The following is a 17980-nucleotide window of genomic DNA, read 5'->3' on the forward strand; positions in this document are numbered from 1 at the left end:
TCTGACTGAGCCCCCCACCCACAGTGATGTTCGTCGCCTCTGGCACGGGGACAGAGAGAGAGAGAGAGGAAGTGGGTCACGCGCATAATTTCGCACCATTATCACATGGGAGTGTTTTCCTTTCTACTCGGTCGACTCAGTTGTCCCCGGGTAGCACTGCTAGACGGTGTAGCCAGCCGCTGTCAAAACACCGGGTACTGGAGGAGTCAACGCCTCTCAATCTCTAGGATTTGACGCAGAACTGACGAAAACAAAAGGAAGATAGGCAGCGCTTTGGCTCGCGATGACCTTGTTTCATTTCCTGCCACTTCGGCATGGAGACAGCGTAGTCGGTATTCGCCAAACCTCCTCGCAACGTCTGGTCTGAACCGGTTCGGGGTGTGCGCAGTCTCGTGCGCACTGCAGACTCCACGCACTGATTTCACGCAGCCCCCCCCGCCCTCATAAGGGCTCCGCGTAGACCTCCCCTCATTGGTTAGGGTGAACAAGTCCCGCCCACATCTTCCGCCAGCTTGATTGGACGAAGCAGTAGTTCTCGACTCGCGATTGGTTCGCACCACTCCAAAACTTTTATTTTGGGGCAGGCCCCACGTATTGTGCACGGGCACGCAGAGAAGTGGAGTTGTAAACGGAGCGCGTGCACGTTTCAGCACCAAAACTCGTGGACAGCAGCCAAACGAAGGAGAGAGAGGGGTAGTCGTGGTGGGCTAGCTTATTGTACTAAACCGACGACTCTGCGGTCTGCATCGCCACACCGCTGCGATCGCGGGAAAAACTTCATTGGTAGTTTTGAGTCGAAAAGGGGACAATATAAAGCGGCACAGCCTTCCGCTTTGTTCGGCCCCGGCGGGCAAGTAGTGCCGAGAGCTGGATAACGGTCGAAGGAGACGCTTCTGCGGGGTAACGCACCGTTATTTTCGGCTCACTTGTGTCGAATTTGCGCGGTCTGGGTTCAAACTAAACCGCACAACGGGAGGACTAAATGGCTGCAAATGAAGGCGATCGGAGGTGATACAGAAGAGTGCTGGTCCTAGCCGGTTCGGTCCAAGACAACAGTTGAGCCGCGGTCCTGTTTTTAAGCCACATCACAACCTGCTCGCGCTGCTAGCCGCCGAGCTCTCTCCCATTGTGTGAGCCGCCCGACCCCCGGATCACCACACACACCTGCTCGCCTCGCACAGCTACAACTGTGTGTGTGTGTGTGTGTGTGTGTGTGTGTGTGTGTGTGTGTGTGTGTGTGTGTGTGTTTCACGCCGGATTCTCTTTTTTTGTAACTTTCTCCACGAATCCACGACATGTGTTCGCGGGTTTGGTTCGTGACCGACCGCCGGATCAGCCAGGAGTACCCTCAGGTTCAGATCCACCGGGCGCTGACGGAGCGCTGCGCAGACGAGGACGTTGAATTCCGCTCCCTCCTCATGGATCAGATCGTGCTAACGATCAGCGAGGGACAGCTAGGCAAGTATCACACGACCGAATCAAAGAGGGTCCCGTGTGTTTCTGACGTTAACGTGGGTGAATGGTCGGTGCAGTGTGTGTCTGTTTACGTCACGTCGGCGGTGATCTTACGTGCTCCACGAAGATAATGGCAGGCGAGTATGTTGTTTGGGGACCACAGAGGGGCTAGCCCCGGTCCGCCTGCTAGCAAAGGAAGCGAAGTGCAACCACAGACGTGACCGCCTAACCCACTTTTCCAGCTTAGAGTGCCTCCAGAGGGGAGCGATGATGCTTGATTTCATTTGGCTGAATACGTTACAATCCCAGCTATTCCGTCGATGATGCGATTTACTTCATCACGGAAGCAACATGGGGAGGGGGGGGTTTGATATTTCAGATGACTTGTAATGTAAACATTATGATATTCTCTCATTTGCTTAAGCAGGGGTTTTAATATGAACCTGGAGGGACACGCGCATGCTCACATGCTGCACAAAGGGGCGTATGTAGACTGGTCCAGATTGAGTGATCAATTAAATAACTGCTATATAAATAAGAATGCTAAAGGTAAGGATTGTATGTACACCAGATCCAACCAGCACCTAAAGGGATATTTTAAACTTTAGTGGGGAAAAAAAGGTATTCAGGTTAAACAATGGAAAACATTAAGCAAATCTTGCATCCAGGGAGCCATAACCAGGACTTGTTATTGATATTACTAGATTAATTACTAAATTGGTACATTGAATATCAAAACTCTCTCATTAGTTTAGTCGACTAATCTTTCATTTTGGGACTTGGTTAACTAAGATGAAGTAAATAATTCCTACAAACCTACATGCATAACACAAGATTTAAAGGGATGTTTTTGCACGAGTCTTTGTGGAGAAACTCAGCTTTACAGATCTGTCGATTAAATTAACTAATCAATTAGCCAACAAAATCATATGTGTGTTAGTCGACTAAAAAATCCTTTGGTCGAGGACAGCCCTATGTCATATCAGCTTAATCTTTCAGGTTTTCTTATATTTTACCTTGTCCATGCTACCTACATTATGCCACAATGACAGATCTTATGTAAAAAAAATAATTAAAAAAAATGGTACTGCTGTGTCTGGAACACATTGTTTGAGTTCAGCTTGTTACGAGATGACAACATTTTCTCACTATCACCCAGGAGGCCTTGATAAAGAGTTGGTAACAGTAGGGACTCTCAACAAACAGACACACATGGAATTCATCAGGGCGGTGTGAAGTGGGGCCGGTGTCACCAGATGAGAGGCGTGCAGGTCCAAATTAACACATAAACGGTGTAGGCTGGCACTGGCAGATGCCGAATAGTTTGGAGACCATGTGGGATGAATAGTGGGGGAGTTTGAGCAGCACGTCCCTCGCAGACTACGTACTGTTGATACTGTTACATCAGGTCTATTGTACAGCTCAGTCATAGCAAAGCTTTCAAATGAACGTGGGGCTTCACGTGCCAACAATGGAGTATTCAAGTGGAAGGCATGACATTTAAGAAACATGTGTTTTAAACACCTTAGCTCAGCCAAAGGAAAATGTGTGAACAAAAGGAAATCCTGGAATCGGATATTTGTGTAGAGAATATCTATCACGTAAAAATTAAATGATGATGCTGTTTCTGCCACCGTATCAAGATAATCCTTTCTAAAGAATATGCTAGGCAGATGATGCTAAATATATCAAGGAAATACTGAAAAAGAGACCATTTTAACCAACAGAGGGGGGTAGGTAGGCTGCTGTCTAGGCCTCTGGCTTAGCAAGATACAGCACCAACTGGAGCAGGGCAGCTAGCCTGACCTGTAATACATCCTGGCCCTCAGTCTGCAGACGTCTTCTGAGCCCTGGCTTGACATCACAGATTAACAGCCAGTGACAGATTAGCCATGCTGTGGTTCTGCTACACATACTCTGTGGCTGCGGTGCATACTGACCCTGTACACGTGGCATTAAATGCAGCTTTTATTTACATTTAAATTAACCCACATCACATTTACAGGTAGACTTAAGTAACTATGGAGTTGGAAGGTAGTTTCCAATGCAAAATCCAAGTGGAAACTGCCGCTCGACCACCTCGTCTTTACAAAGATAAAGTTGCCCATCTCTTGTCAAATGTAAACCCTTTCAGACCCTCTGAATCCCTGTGTGGGCTTAGCAATTTAGAATAAGCATACACTACAGTGCTGTGCATCATTGAGTGTTTACAATATTTACTGTTTCTACATTGGAAATAAAAGTGGTATTTCATGATCATGTGATCAATAATGCCCATGTGGTCACTGACCAACTCTTTAGGTGGTTAGAGTTATTCGCCAGTTCATATGGTCTTGGGTGATTTTATATTTGAATTTAAAAAAAAACATGGTTTAGGGTAATTCAAAATGTATGTTTTTTACAAAGATGTATTCATGTAAAAGTAAAAATTAGGGGAAACAGACTCTTCTACCAGAACAGGTTCAAAGATGAGCTTTACGCTAGTAGTAGATGCTACATTAACAACCTAAACTAAATAAAGTTGAGGTCTTGGAAGCAAAGTATTTGTCGGGGTAGGTCAGAATGCAATCCCAAAACTGATAACACCTTTACGGACTGCTCAGGTTGAGGTCCATGTTTCACACTGAAGTTAATGGGTTCAGTATGTCCCCAGGAGGAGAGAAGAGTACACACACGCACACACAATGCCAGCCAAACCCAGTTCCCAGCTAGCCAGAGGCATTTCACATCCCATGGTTTGTGCTCCGAGATATTAAAACAGAGACCGGATATGAACTGTTGTTATGATCCTTTGCAATCCTTACAAATTCCAGTGAGCAAGCTCTTACCCCAAAGATGATAAATGCCACGCTCCTATGTCAGTGAACGGGAAGATGAAACTTTAAGGCCAGGTCAATATCTTTATTTAACACCAGACATGTGAGTGTATATCAGCATCAACATATATGAGGTCGAGATGATTAGCAAATATAGCATAGATGTTATCCTGATCTCCATATAGAAGCTGTTGTGTGTTATTTTACAGGTGGTAAAAAAAACAACTAATTCATGTCATAAACGTGTCATAAAGATTTGATGGTTCTTGATCATGGTAATAACTTTACCCCACACACTGTAGGTCCCAGTTGCAAAATAACGGCTCCTTTTTGACAAAATGCTTTGCAAATGTATGTGAAATTAAGTGTAGGTTTTTAGGGCTGTGGCTTGATTGCACATGCCAAACCCTCAAAGGAAAATTGTTAGTTCATTAAATAGCCGACATTATCTCATTTGCAAGTTCTCACATTCAGCCGGGAACATTTACATGTTACTGGTAAAGTCAAAGAGGCTCATACGACTAGCTTTTTTTCCTCTTGATAGAAAAGCAGAAAGATTACTAATATGATCATATCAAATAATTCACGTGACAGAAACATTGACTGACACAACCTCCAAAAATATTTTTTACTGTCATTGATGTACCTGGAAACACTGTTCCTAGAATAGCAGCACCTTATTAGGATGTGAGCTGCTGACACATATTTTCCATATCAAATCTGACAAGCTGTTGTCAAGTGTTCATCCTTTCTTTTATATGTGGTCATACCGCAAATAAGCACTTGTGTTTGTAATTTGCATAGTTGCAGTAGCCAAAGAGAACAGTGTCTGCTGTATGATTACTGGACTCGGACCTTATCGTACCATCATTCTATCTGATGATGTCGCGTCAGTGTAAAAACTGTGCTGGGAATAAGCTGCAGGTTACCACAAACCCACACATATTTTTGAAAGAATAATGTTTTTCTACATTTTCTTCCCTGTTTTTAGTGTCAGACCACATATTTGGCACAGCAGCACACATAGACAGCAGCCCCCACACAAAAGTTGTTTAGTATAACCAGTCACTCAAGTTATTATTCACAGGTAACGAAGCATCATTTGGAGATGTTAAAGACACATCAGTTAAGCCAATAGCATTGGTGGACTTTTTTTGTTTGTACCAGCCTATGTGGCTGATGGGTACAACATTTTCCCTTCACAGCATTATGTCAAAAATATAAAAATAGCAATTGAGTAAGGCTTGGCCGGATTGTGTACTGACTCACTCTGCAACTGTACTAGTACTTTCTCCTCAATTCCTTTTTTTTTGTCATCTTATAATGACATGTTGCATTACTCATTAATAGCAATTTACTTTACTAGATACATATATAGTATATAAATATATAGTATACAAATATATGTAAATATATATATATATTCAACTACTGTTTATTAGAGTCATTTATTATTTTGTCATATTGATTCATCACTGTAGTACTGCACACCACATTGAACTGCATGCTGCTGTGAAATCTTGTATCTTCTTAAACTTGCATTCTTTCTAATGGCCATCAGGATGCGACTCCTCTGGTAGCCAAAATAAGTCAAAATTTTTGTTTAAAGTCTTTTCTAATACAGTATGATGTTAATTTAGTTAATTATGGTCCCATTTAAAGTAATATAAACAATAATGCATGTTATGCTTGAGGGCGTGGCTACCTTGTGATTGACGGGTCGCTACCACAGCCTGTCTGGGAGTTGCCCATCTTCTATTTTTAGTACTTAAACCCTTTCACAGTGTGTTTTCAGTTCATGTAAGTTTATTGTTACCTTTTGGTCAGATGAAAATGTCTTATTAAGCGTTCGGTTGTACTTAGCTCCATACTCTCGTGTCACTTCTGGTTGCAAAAAAACAAGATGGACGGCCGTAGAGGAGAATTCAAAGTCTCAAAACTGTAGTCCATAAACCATATTTGTTTTGTATACATATGCCACATCTCATTGGAAATATAGTACACAGTGTTATTGAAATACATCCTAGCCTTAACCCAGGTGCAGAAAATATGTTAATGTGCTATGGGTTGGACCTATTTAATGTAAAAATTCTTCAGTGACGGTTTAATGAGTTAGTTGAGCTCCTTTAACATGCTATTAATTCAGCCAGATATTTTAGTTGTCTCATGATATGTCTTGTCAACCACTGTTAGTTCAAGTAGTGTAAATGCCAAATAAGCAAATTGAGTTGAGTAGGCTAACTCACAGGGGATATGCAGATTGTCATGGCCTCTGCAATTGATGGACAAAAGATCTGTAAGCTTGGCCTCACAGTAGGCCTACAGTACATGTTTTTGTCTGATGTGAGATACTAATGACAGATATGCAAATAGACCATTGAAGGCATTGTCATCCCAAACTGAACCAGAAGAAACTGTGGATTAACCTGCTGGCCCATCATGCTAATTTAGACAGGATACCCAGACGGAGACTGGACTCAGAGACTCTGGCAGGACCCACCAGCCGAGCATTGGCACAGCATTTGTCAGCATTGCCTGCTTTGTGACGTCGCCGCGGTATGCATAGAATGCTTGTAATGCTTGTTAGCTTTGTCAGGCAGATTGAAAACGGGACACACACATATACAGTCCATTGAACCATAAAAACATCATGGTCTGTCATAGAGGAAAGAATAAATTCCATCTGTTGTCACTCGAAACAGGTCACACCTACACCAAATGTAGACATTGTCACACACACACACACACACACACACAAAAAAACATGTTGCCTTTGTGAAACACCAAAATGGTAGGGAGGGTTTCTGAATGTTTTTTGCACTGGTCACATGATGTACAGTGCGGCGCACACGAACACTTGCACAGATGAATAGGACTGATTCATCTGGCTGCCTCATTGGCCTCTGTTTGGTTCCCCTGGAGATGGAGACGAGCACCATGAACAGTGAATACTGTCTGTCAAAAACCATGAGACCGCGTCCCCTGACACTTCCCACTGTAATACCATTCGCAGTGCTCTCAGTAGCTGCACAATCAGAGCAGTGTGGCTGGAGAGACAGTGAATCCTCCTGCTTCTATACTGAGATTGTGAAGAGGAAGAGGAGGAGGAGAGAAAAAGGGGAGGAGTGGCAGTCTTTTCATGGCTTCATACTGCTTTTTTATGCACCTCTACTTTCCCCACCCCTCCTCCCTCCCCTTTTTCTGTTTTACGGCTACAGGACATCCCTGACCTTTTCTGTCTGCTGCCTGTCTCTTGTTCCCTTCTCTTACCTGTCTCTGCACAGAACTGCCTGAAAAACAGTGTCGGTGTTGGCTGGGCCCCGCCCATAGTGCATGCACGATACACACCGTGTAGGCTCGGTGCGCAGTGCATCGGCTGCACATCAACGGCTGTCTGTTCTTATTAAGTATGCGGCAACCATCAAGCTTCTGGTGACCTCTGATGATCTCAGCCAGTGGCGTTGTTTCTATTGTGAGCCTGCAGATTCTAAGATGGCTGAATTAGAATGATGAAGTGATGAAGTGCTGTAATAGTGACACATTTGTCTCCTCCCTTCTACCCAGTACGTATATATATATGTGCATAAGCTACGTGAACACACAGGTTTGGTTGTCACCCAGTCTGTCCTTCCCGATGAGCCGTTGGGTCGCATCGCCTGCTAAAGAATCTCACAGTCTGTCTCTGTTTCCTCTTCTCGTCCAGGGTGACAAAGTTACACCAGGCACCAGTGAAATGGTGCCAAATCTCTGGCTTTGGCCGGTGAATTTGCCATCTGTGTTTGGCAAATATCAGGCCAATATTCCATCGAAATCTTATTCTGTTGGGCCGATCCAGATAGCTGTTTAAAGGGGCTGGAGATGGCGAGTAGGAAAGTTAATGTCAAGCCACGTGTTCAGCTAGCCTGTTGTATTTACAGAGCTTACATTTGTAAAAGTGGTATCAGACTTAGATATTGAAAACAGACACTAACTGACTATTATTTCACATAAAAAAATGATTACTAAATACAATGTAGTGTTTCCAACCGTGCTTTTCTCCTTGTAATGTGTGATTAAATTCAAGACCTTTGGGGCTTCGAACACCTCTCGCTACGCCACTGACCTACATTGAGACAAAGTAGTATATAGTGTTAGTTTCTCAGTCAAAGGAGAACACAGTATTGGGCCTAAAAGGCAGAGGAGCTGGCAGCGCTGCAGGGGCGTTCTGTATATGGATATGGGCAGCATGTAAATAATCGTATCAGCTAGCAAGGCAGCTTCCAAATTCATGACTTAATACCACCAGCCTTGGAGCCGGCTGCCTCTGCCTGGTCCTGTAAGACGGCCAACTTTCAGTCTTTGCTGTGTGGTGGTGACTGCAGCAATGTCCACAAGTAGTATCCAAAAGAGGAGTTCACTTTCCACTAGAAGATGGTGGATTCCAAAATCTCACCAACACATTCAAAATATTTCCAGCTTAATATGACTTTGGGGATGTAATGGTAGCTATAAACAATTATGCGTTGCTTTCTAATGTGGCAAGTATAGAAGACAAGCAAGGTGTTGGCTGATTGGTTCCATGAGGGTTAGAAGCAGAGTGGATATGTGTAAGTTCTCTCTATAGTGGGTCACCATTGTATTGTGTGCTCTGAAGAACTTACTATGTATGAGGTTCAGGTCTGTTTTTTCTCATTTGTATACCCACAGGCTGCCAAACAAATTCATTGCTATCAAATTTGGATACTTGTTTAATGACGGCAATCTTGTTCCCACCCCCTCCTTCCTCACCCCTCCCCACCACCTCTCCAACTTCCAGGTCTGCGAGTCGAGCAGGAATTGGTGACATCTTATCCGCAGGTGGTGGTGGTGCGGGTGCCCACGCCCTGGGTGCAGTCGGATAGTGACATCACCGTGCTGCGTCACCTGGAGAAGATGGGCTGCCGGCTGATCAACCGTCCTCATGCCATACTCAACTGTGTCAACAAGTTCTGGACCTTTCAGGAGCTGGCCGGCCATGGTGTGCCTCTACCTGACACCTTCTCATACGGTAAATCAATACTTGAAGTCTTGCAGTGTTGGTGTGTTGATGGTAGCAGCACTGTGTTGTTGTAACTAAGGCGTCTGGAGCGGTGTGCTTCTTCAGGACTGTTATCAGCAAGTTGTTGAAAAGTGTGATGCAACTGGCTTTACTACCACAAGTAGTGCCCACTGCATTGTACCTTTTATGAAGGACTCTTGGGGTCCAGTGAAGTCAACATAATTGCAGACGGTAATTCCCTCAGCCGAGTGCCTGAAGAAGTTTAACACACAAATGCACAATTGAATAAAGACAGAAACCCTGGCTCTTTAATAGAGGTCTCCGTCACTGCACCTGCTAGACAATCTGTTATAAGCAGTCCCAAAGATCTAGTGGACCTTGCTTCAAAGCCTTAATTATTTCATACATCAGTCATCAATTCTAATGAAATTGTGTCCTACATGATTTTGTTTAAAAATATATATATATATATGGACAGCCCTTGATGCTTTCGTCAATGATATGACTTTATTTTCATCAGATTAAGTGATATCGGGTTCATACAAGCTATACATTACTATATATTATATTATTATAAATGTAAATATTGTCTGCAAGTATGTATTACAAATTATAGGGGTATATAACTGCATTACCTACAATGAAATGACTATTAGCACAAACTCCAGCACTGCTGTGGCGAGTACGTTGTATTTGGACATTTCAATCACATTAGTTGCATCACAGGCTTCAGTCCATGTGTCTGTAAAACAGATTAATAAGCCATTGGTCAGACAACCATAACTCTACTGGAATTACTACAATTACAACAGAGAAAGAATCCCATTTACATACCTGGTCAAAAATCTTCATAGCTGTGCACTAAGACACATGTATTTGAAGTTACTACCCTTGATAAAGTCAAGCTATGTGGGGATGCGGCCCTCACAACACAAGCCAGACTGCTGTTTTTATTGGTTGTAGTTTGCTAACAAAATCGAGGCAGACAGCCAACATCACGCATTTCTTTCTGTTTTCCCAAAAAAATCAGCAGCGGTGTGGTGTTTGTGAGAGCAGACAGAGAAGGATACAGACAGGGGGAAAAAAACAGGAGGGGGTGTTTGGCCTACATTCCATCCGTCTCTCTGCACAGTAGGCCGGGCGATGCATGCTGAGCGGCTGGAGAGCTTATGTAACACCCCCTCAGTGCCCCACCCCATGCCCCCCCTCATGATTTTTCAAAATAAAAGATGCCATTGCCTCACTCCTGCTCTCCACCTCAGCAGCTTATGACGTGGTCGTAACCCACATTGGCTGCCCACTCTTTCCTTCTCTGCTCCCTCTGTTCTTTCTCCCCTCTCACTGAAAACACATGTGAATATTGGAAAAAAAATCTGTTCCCTTGACCGAATGCCAGATATGACCGGACAGACAAACAAAGAGAGAGAGCGAGAGACAGGATAGTGGAGATGGAGAGAAAAAGAAGAATTATTAACACATCAATTATTCAATATTTTTGTACACATCTTCAATCACTTCTCAAGCCGAAGCAGAGGAAGCTGAAGCACATCTGTTGCTACAAGCTGCCACTCTGAGTCAAAGTCGGATATGGTCAGCTGCTTCACATTAATGCATCCCTCAGTGACTGCTCTGTTCCAATCTCATGAATCAAGCAAGCAGCAAAATAAGTACGACGAGCTAAGGAAAACACTCCTACAGCCTCGCTGTTTTGAGTCACTTCTGTTGCCATAGCGACATTGCTACATCCCCCCCCCCCCACCCTGCTGAGTCCGCCGTAATGTGTGAACCATGCTATCAAAACAAGGACAACATTTTTAAAATATATTTTGACACCACTGTGTGGGTGCATGTTTCTGTATGTGTGTGTGTGTGTGTGTGTGTGTGTCTGCTGCGTGTCTGTGTGCATGGCATATCCCAGGAGGGCATGACAACTTCCGTAAGATGATTGACGAGGCAGAGCCGCTGGGCTACCCTGTGGTGGTGAAGAATGCACGCGGCCACAGAGGTAAGACCGTCAGTCTATTTTAATCCTGTCACCGGCTCTATTCACCACACCACACCTTAAAAGAAAATCGGTGCCCTGCAGGCCCCTAACGGCAGCTCAGTCCACCCTCACATGAAATTCATTGACAGAGTGTTAACTGATTAGAACTCGGGTGCCGCAAAAAAGTGACATAACAGAGGCTTGCGACGCTTACAGGATGGCTGCTAGGTCAATCGCTTTTGTTTCTAGTAAATTGACCCCTGGTTTCCTTATTTTGCATGAATTCACAGGGGGCTTGTGTGGGAAGTTTGAGCCTTGCCATTAATGTCAGTGATGAGCCCCAGCGTCTGCTGACCCATTAGGATTTTCCCATTCATAGTAATTGACACGTGAATGGCTCTCCAGGGAACAACAATGCACCATGGCTGCCGTCACGACACATTGTTAGGGAAAGCAGCAGTTGGTCAACCACTAACTTGACCCTTTTTTTATGGAGTTCTGCATCTCAAAAGTTGCTTTTGTCCCCTCTGTGTTTAACCATTGTCATTGGCTTAAGTCCAGCTTGCCTTCCTTCTCTTGAGCCAATGTTAAGGCCTGTAAACAATTTTAAAGGGCTGTTTCAAAATCATTTGTGCTGTTAGGCCAATACCAGATCCCAAATGTCTTGTGCTTTTCCTGGCCAGTTGTTGGGATGTGAAACATTGTAGTTCAAAACATACTGAATGCCTTTGTGTGCACAATCTCAGAATCAATGCTTTAGTATCACCGGTACAAAGTAGTCATGTGTCTCACTGAGTCACAGGACCATGATTCCGCGCTTGTCTTGTTTTTGTAAAGTGTGCCTGGCGCTGTCCATCCTCACGTCTTCACGATGTTACCAGGGGATTGCCTTGTCAACTTGTTTGTAATTGTCACCTACACACAATGTACACTCACATAGCCAGCGCACGATCTTCCCTGGTGCTGCTGGATCAGGGCTTGACAACCAGGAGACGGAGCCGAGCGAAGCTAATTAAAACAGGCGTTTTCTATCCTCTGTGAGAAGCAATTCTGAGGCTGCTAAGAGGAGCGTCCCATTTATTATATGCGACAAGGGAACTGGCATTAGACTTGGTCAGCAGAAGCAGCTTCTTGTCAGCAAGACTTTGAGGAAGTTACCCATCCCTGAACTAACATTGCGCAAATGTCAGACCCTCCAAGCGTCTTATTTTCATTTTCATATTAAACCCCTCTACTTTATCAACACAGCCTGAAAGCTAGCTCATCTTTCCTCTGTTCCTTAATCCTATCTCTCCTCTATTCCCCAAGGCAAGGCTGTTTTCCTGGCACGGGACAAACACCACCTGACGGACCTGTGCCACTTAATCCGCCACGATACCCCCTACTTGTTTCAAGAGTACGTCAAGGAGTCGCATGGCCGTGACGTCCGGGTTGTCCTTGTGGGCGGACGTGTCATCGGCTCGATGCTACGCTGCTCCACTGACGGTCGCATGCAGAGCAACTGCTCCCTGGGTAGGCAAACGCCGGAGAGCCAATGATGACACACTGAATTTACTAAACTATTGAGAACTGACACACACACATTACATGACTGAATTTGCCCCCCACTTCCTCTCATTTACCACCAAAGTTAACAACAATGCCAGCACTGTCAAACTGGAAGGGTCCAATCTTGCAAAGACAGTTTAAATGTAATGTTATGGTTATGAATTTGATTTACCTATTATTTAGACCTTATGGGATCTGTTTTGTTTTTTTAAGACATACTAAAGTGAAAGACAGGCATTTTTTCTTATTATTTGTGTATATGAGGACAATATTTAAAGATCATATCATCTTTCTCAATAATTGATCAAGTACAATGCTCCAACTGCTTTAAACCAGTTTTGGGAGATAGTGCCAAATCAAAAAGCTTGTCCTGAATCTGCCCTGGAGAAATCAAGTGACACAGTATTCCAGCTGATGAGACGGATTTATCAGCGACCAGGCATGGGCAGGTTGGTCCAGCTGATGCTGTAATGTGCTGTGGCATATTTAGGACACCAGCCATCAGATTATTCTGCATTTATGAAGCAGATCATGTTGACACTTGCACTGTTTGTAAGTTGATCTGATGTTTCTTATATACTTTACGTTTTAGGATTGCCTATGATTCATCGTAGATTATATATATTTTTTTACAATTTGGATGGTGAAGTGAGTGCTGCAAAGATTGCTGAGGTTATTAATCTGTTCCCTGTCTCTCTCCGGATCATTAGGTGGCGTTGGTATGATGTGCCCACTGAGCGAGCAGGGGAAGCAGCTGGCCATAGAGGTGTCTAACATCCTCGGCATGGATGTGTGTGGCATCGACCTGCTGCAGCTCAATGACGGCTCATTTGTGGTCTGCGAGGCCAATGCCAACGTGGGCTTCATCGCCTTCGACCAGGCCTGCGGCATGGATGTGGCAGGCATCGTTGCTGACTACGCCCTGTCGATGCTCCCGAGCCGCCTCACCCGTAAGATGTCCCTGCTGTCCGTCGTGTCGAGCACCAGCGAGACCAGCAGCGAGCCAGAGGTGTGCCCGGTGCCCTCCGGCGGGGGCTCGCTGCCCGAGGCCGTCTGCAACATGAGTGTGGGTTCCACTTCCAGCGAAAGCGACCCAGAGCTGGCCGAGCCCTCCCAGTCCTCACCCCGTCAGTCCACAGCCCCCACCCTCCCCGATCTTCCTGATCCAGCCTACAACTTCAACACTCTTCTCGCCAATGAAATCAAACTATTGACTGAGTAAGATCCCAGCAGCTTCATGCACAAACACCACAAACGCACCACAAATACACCACAAGAACATATTCAAAAACACGCAGACACACACCTGTACGCATGCCAACAGACATTCCTTTTAAAAACACATATCGATCCAAAAAACTATTAAAACAAAGAATGTTAAATGCAAAACAGGAGCAGAAAAAAGAAAAAAAAACACACATACAGACACAGCCATAGAAATACAAAACACGAGCCTTGTCCTACTAACTCCCGTCAAAAGAAACAAAGATCTGAGGCTGCTCCCCTGACTCTCCTCACTTTGCACCTCTACTCCAAAACTGCAAACCCCACTATCCAAACTTAGCTCACACGTAAGCAAGGTGGCGGCATAGTGGTGGGAAATAGTACATAAGATAACTGCCAAATTGGCATCTTCTAGTTTCTAATTGCAAAATAGTGAGGTTGAAGGTAAGTATGTTTTTTGGATGGGTGTTGGATTCCCATAAAGGCACCTGCCATATTTTTATCCTTACTTTACCATATTATTTAACGGAGAATCTACGGTATGTTGTCATAACAAAAGGGGTTTTCTGCAGAGACAGTAGTAAGGTTTGGTGGATTGGAGGCAAAATGAAGTGTTTTTTTTTTTTTTCTAGTGATTAGCTCCTTGTGAAAGGAATACATCCTCCTTGCCAGGCACACTATACTGACAGTTCCAATGTAGCAATGTAGTAGTCTTTTCAAGGACACAGAACAGTATGGGGACCATCCTGCAGCAACTGGAGATGCAGGATTTCATGTTACATTTACTGCTATTCATAATAATTGAAATGAGACTTGAATTCACTACGTATGTCATATGTTTTAAATCCAACTACAACAGAATGTTTACAACATGTTTTAACGTTCCTATAACTAAATTCCCAATTTTGAATCGCTTATATTTACATTTTTTCACAGTAAATAAAGAGGCTGACGTACTGTCATAATTAATTCCCTTTCATGCTTAAATACGAATATAATCAACCAAGATTACAAACCCATAGCACCAAAGAGTCATCCTCGGTGCTTACACGGTGTCCATTCACTGTGAATGAAGTGGGCAAATCTAAATGTCAGCAAAGCTACACTAACCTGTGCAAGGTAGGAGAAATAACAAATAGCTTTTCTTCTTTGGAGTCACATCCCGGAATGTAAAAATGAACTGAGTGCCATGACTCGGATTTCTATTTTTAAATTCTGAGATAGCTTGTTTGATTAGCCTTACCAGCAGCAGCAGTCTGCTGCTTTTTAAAATTCATTCAATATCCAGCACTTTATGATTAACAGATGAATTTTTCTTTTTGTCGATCAGATGACATATTTAGGAAACACAAGACAGAGTGTGAAAGCTGAGTCTACACATGAGAACAAAATATACCTCAAAACAGTGACTTTTTACTGCCATGACGACACAGACATTCAAACATACAGTACATATCAGCCAGGATCCTTGTGGTTTTCAAATGGCCCCTGATATACCAGGTGTTCCTTCTCTTAATGTCCAGAAGCTTAAGTGGTAGTAGTGTGTTCTTTTTTTAAATGCCTTTTTGCTTTTTTTGTAAATATTTAGGTAGTGAATAAGTTTCAGTGCATACTAGTATCCAGCTGATGAAACTGGAATGGCTGACATAACTGCCAACATTGAAATTTTCTTAAGCTAATGAGGACAAACTTGTTCGTACAGACCTGCGATACTGCAAAGGTTGAAACTGAAAATTGGTGCTAACATTTCTGGATTTGGTCAGATGTGTTTTCACAGTCATATGATTTGTAGATTTTACTTTTGTTGTTCACCTTATTTTTTTAAACAATGAAGTACCTAACCCACAACATCTGTTGGCATGATGTACAAATAAAAAAAATGGGAACTATATTTTTGCAGTCTCTTTGATTAGAATGTTACTTTTTTCTTTTCTTATTAAAGAAAGGGAAAAAAAATCCAGGGATTTCAGTGGCCAAAAGCTTATTGCTTATGGTTTTTGTTCCAGTTGATTTACCCCCTGTACACCTTCGTAGATAACTATCAACATAGAGGTAGGCTATTCTGGTGTAATTGTCATTCAGGAAGAATAATCATTTACAGCTCTGATCAAAAGCACAAACTCTTCAGTTCTACATAGTGACGTCCATGTTTTTAGACTCCTTACCCTTTCTGTTGAACACTACTCAGGGAAGCAGCCTGGATCTCACCCCTGACCCCCGAAAGCACGACATATCCATTTAAGCATTAGACATGTCAAAAACATTACACATACCTACAGGCAGACAAAAAGACACACAAACAATGGAAAAAAAGGTTGTGAACTACAGTATCAGACAATGTGGTGTATACCATGGTTTAACATTCACTTTTTTTCCTTGCTTGTTTTATATTGTTCCTTGTTTTCTTCCTAATTTATGGTATTTTTAAAGAAAAAAAAAGTGGTTTGTGTGCACTAATATTGTTTCAATAAAGTGAAACCGCTGTGAAAGCTTGATTTTATTTTCCTTTTTTGTGGGCCAAATTTTTACTAACCGCCTGGAGTCTTAACAGGGGCCTGCTTGAGGGTGCCAAATCTGAACCGGAAACAGCAGGAAATGCAGCTTTCATTTTAAGTCTGCTGTCAAGTGATCACAGTGGCTCCACTGAGAAAATAACACCATTTACACTACTGTGACGTTGTTCGGAATCTACATAACGAAAGTATCTGACAAACAAACTGTGAAAACCGCTTATGTCCACTCTCCTGACATGCAAGGGCTGGTGGCCTTGATCATCAACAAGTCCCATCCCAACACAGAAGCTTATATGAGCGATCTATCTCCAGATGTGGTTGTCCCCCTATTTTTTTGGAAGTATTTGTCTTTTTATCGATGCCTGTGTCATTCTACATTGTGTACGTAAATGTAGATCAAAGACCACATATCCTTGACATTGACAAGCCAGCCATAGGAAAAGAGTGAAATGTTCATATCATTCTTTGCTGCCGTTATTGAAATCTGTAGTTTACACAGCATACATATGCACACAGAGCACATAGAGCCATTTCAGGTCCGTACTGTGCCCCAACAACTCTCACAATGCCTTTTCTTTGTCTGGTTTCCTCCGGGAGCAATGATGATCTGAGGATCATAGTTGAGTCATGATCCCAGTTCAGGTGGGTTTCTTTCTGCTTGGTATTTATACATCAGTGGCCATGATTAAGTGGACACAAGACATGGATGCGACTGAAAGAAACGGGTTCTGCATGCTAGGGACACAGGGAAGGAGGAAAAACGTGTGTAAATCATGAAATGATAGCCAGTGTGTGGTACCTGGGTGGCCTGGAACAAACATGTGGGAGCCTTTGTCCTGGTGACTTGTGTACAACACCACACGACAGAGCACAAGGTTACTATTTAATTCCAAACTGCTGCTAATGTATATTTGGCTGAAAATTAAAAAGGGAATATGCGGAAATCCCAGTGTTTCCACGTTTTGCTGCCTCTCGACACATAAAAATGAATCAGAATGCCAAAAAACAAACATTTTGTTGTACAATTCAGTACTAGTGACACTAGTAGTGGGATTATTTTAAAAAGTGATTCTTTGTTTTGATATAATGAATAAATGTTTCTGAATTGTATATAATATGAAGAATTTCACTGCAATCATCGGGTTCTTTTTATGTCAATGTGTTTTGAAACGAACCCTGAGGTTTGCTTAGGTTTACAATATACTTCGATGTGCAGAAGGAAAATGCAATGTTTTTGCCCTGTTGATGATATATAATCATTAGATTATATCTGCATAACAGATGAATTGATGAGGTTTCTGGACTGCTAAGTACGAGGTAAGCAAAAACATTGCGCGAAAAATGGTTTCAGCAAATGTCCTAACCATTATTCTGTTCTGTATCATTCTGACAGTGTTACAAAATGATCCCAAAATCATGTTAT

At 43.1% G+C, this 17980-nt stretch overlaps 1 protein-coding gene across 1 annotated transcript; it reads left to right on the forward strand.

Annotated features, from left to right (window-relative positions):
• Positions 1 to 624: 624 nt before the first annotated feature.
• rimkla (ribosomal modification protein rimK-like family member A) lies at positions 625 to 16425 on the forward strand. The gene is made up of 5 exons (XM_054609555.1): positions 625 to 1458; positions 9067 to 9297; positions 11207 to 11293; positions 12581 to 12784; positions 13531 to 16425. The coding sequence occupies exons 1-5, from the start codon at positions 1296 to 1298 to the stop codon at positions 14040 to 14042; spliced, it is 1197 nt and encodes a 398-aa protein (XP_054465530.1). The 5' UTR covers positions 625 to 1295; the 3' UTR covers positions 14043 to 16425.
• The last annotated feature ends 1555 nt before the right edge of the window (positions 16426 to 17980 follow it).

Source organism: Anoplopoma fimbria, chromosome 12 (assembly GCF_027596085.1).
Source record: "Anoplopoma fimbria isolate UVic2021 breed Golden Eagle Sablefish chromosome 12, Afim_UVic_2022, whole genome shotgun sequence".
Lineage (NCBI taxonomy): Eukaryota > Metazoa > Chordata > Actinopteri > Perciformes > Anoplopomatidae > Anoplopoma > Anoplopoma fimbria.

Coding starts and splice junctions, on each gene's coding strand:
- rimkla (XM_054609555.1), top strand. CDS start 1,296: ATGTGTTCGCGGGTTTGGTTCGTGACCGACCGCCGGATCAGCCAGGAG. Junction 1,459..9,066: donor GATCAGCGAGGGACAGCTAG/GCAAGTATCACA, acceptor TCCAACTTCCAG/GTCTGCGAGTCGAGCAGGAA. Junction 11,294..12,580: donor GAATGCACGCGGCCACAGAG/GTAAGACCGTCA, acceptor CTATTCCCCAAG/GCAAGGCTGTTTTCCTGGCA.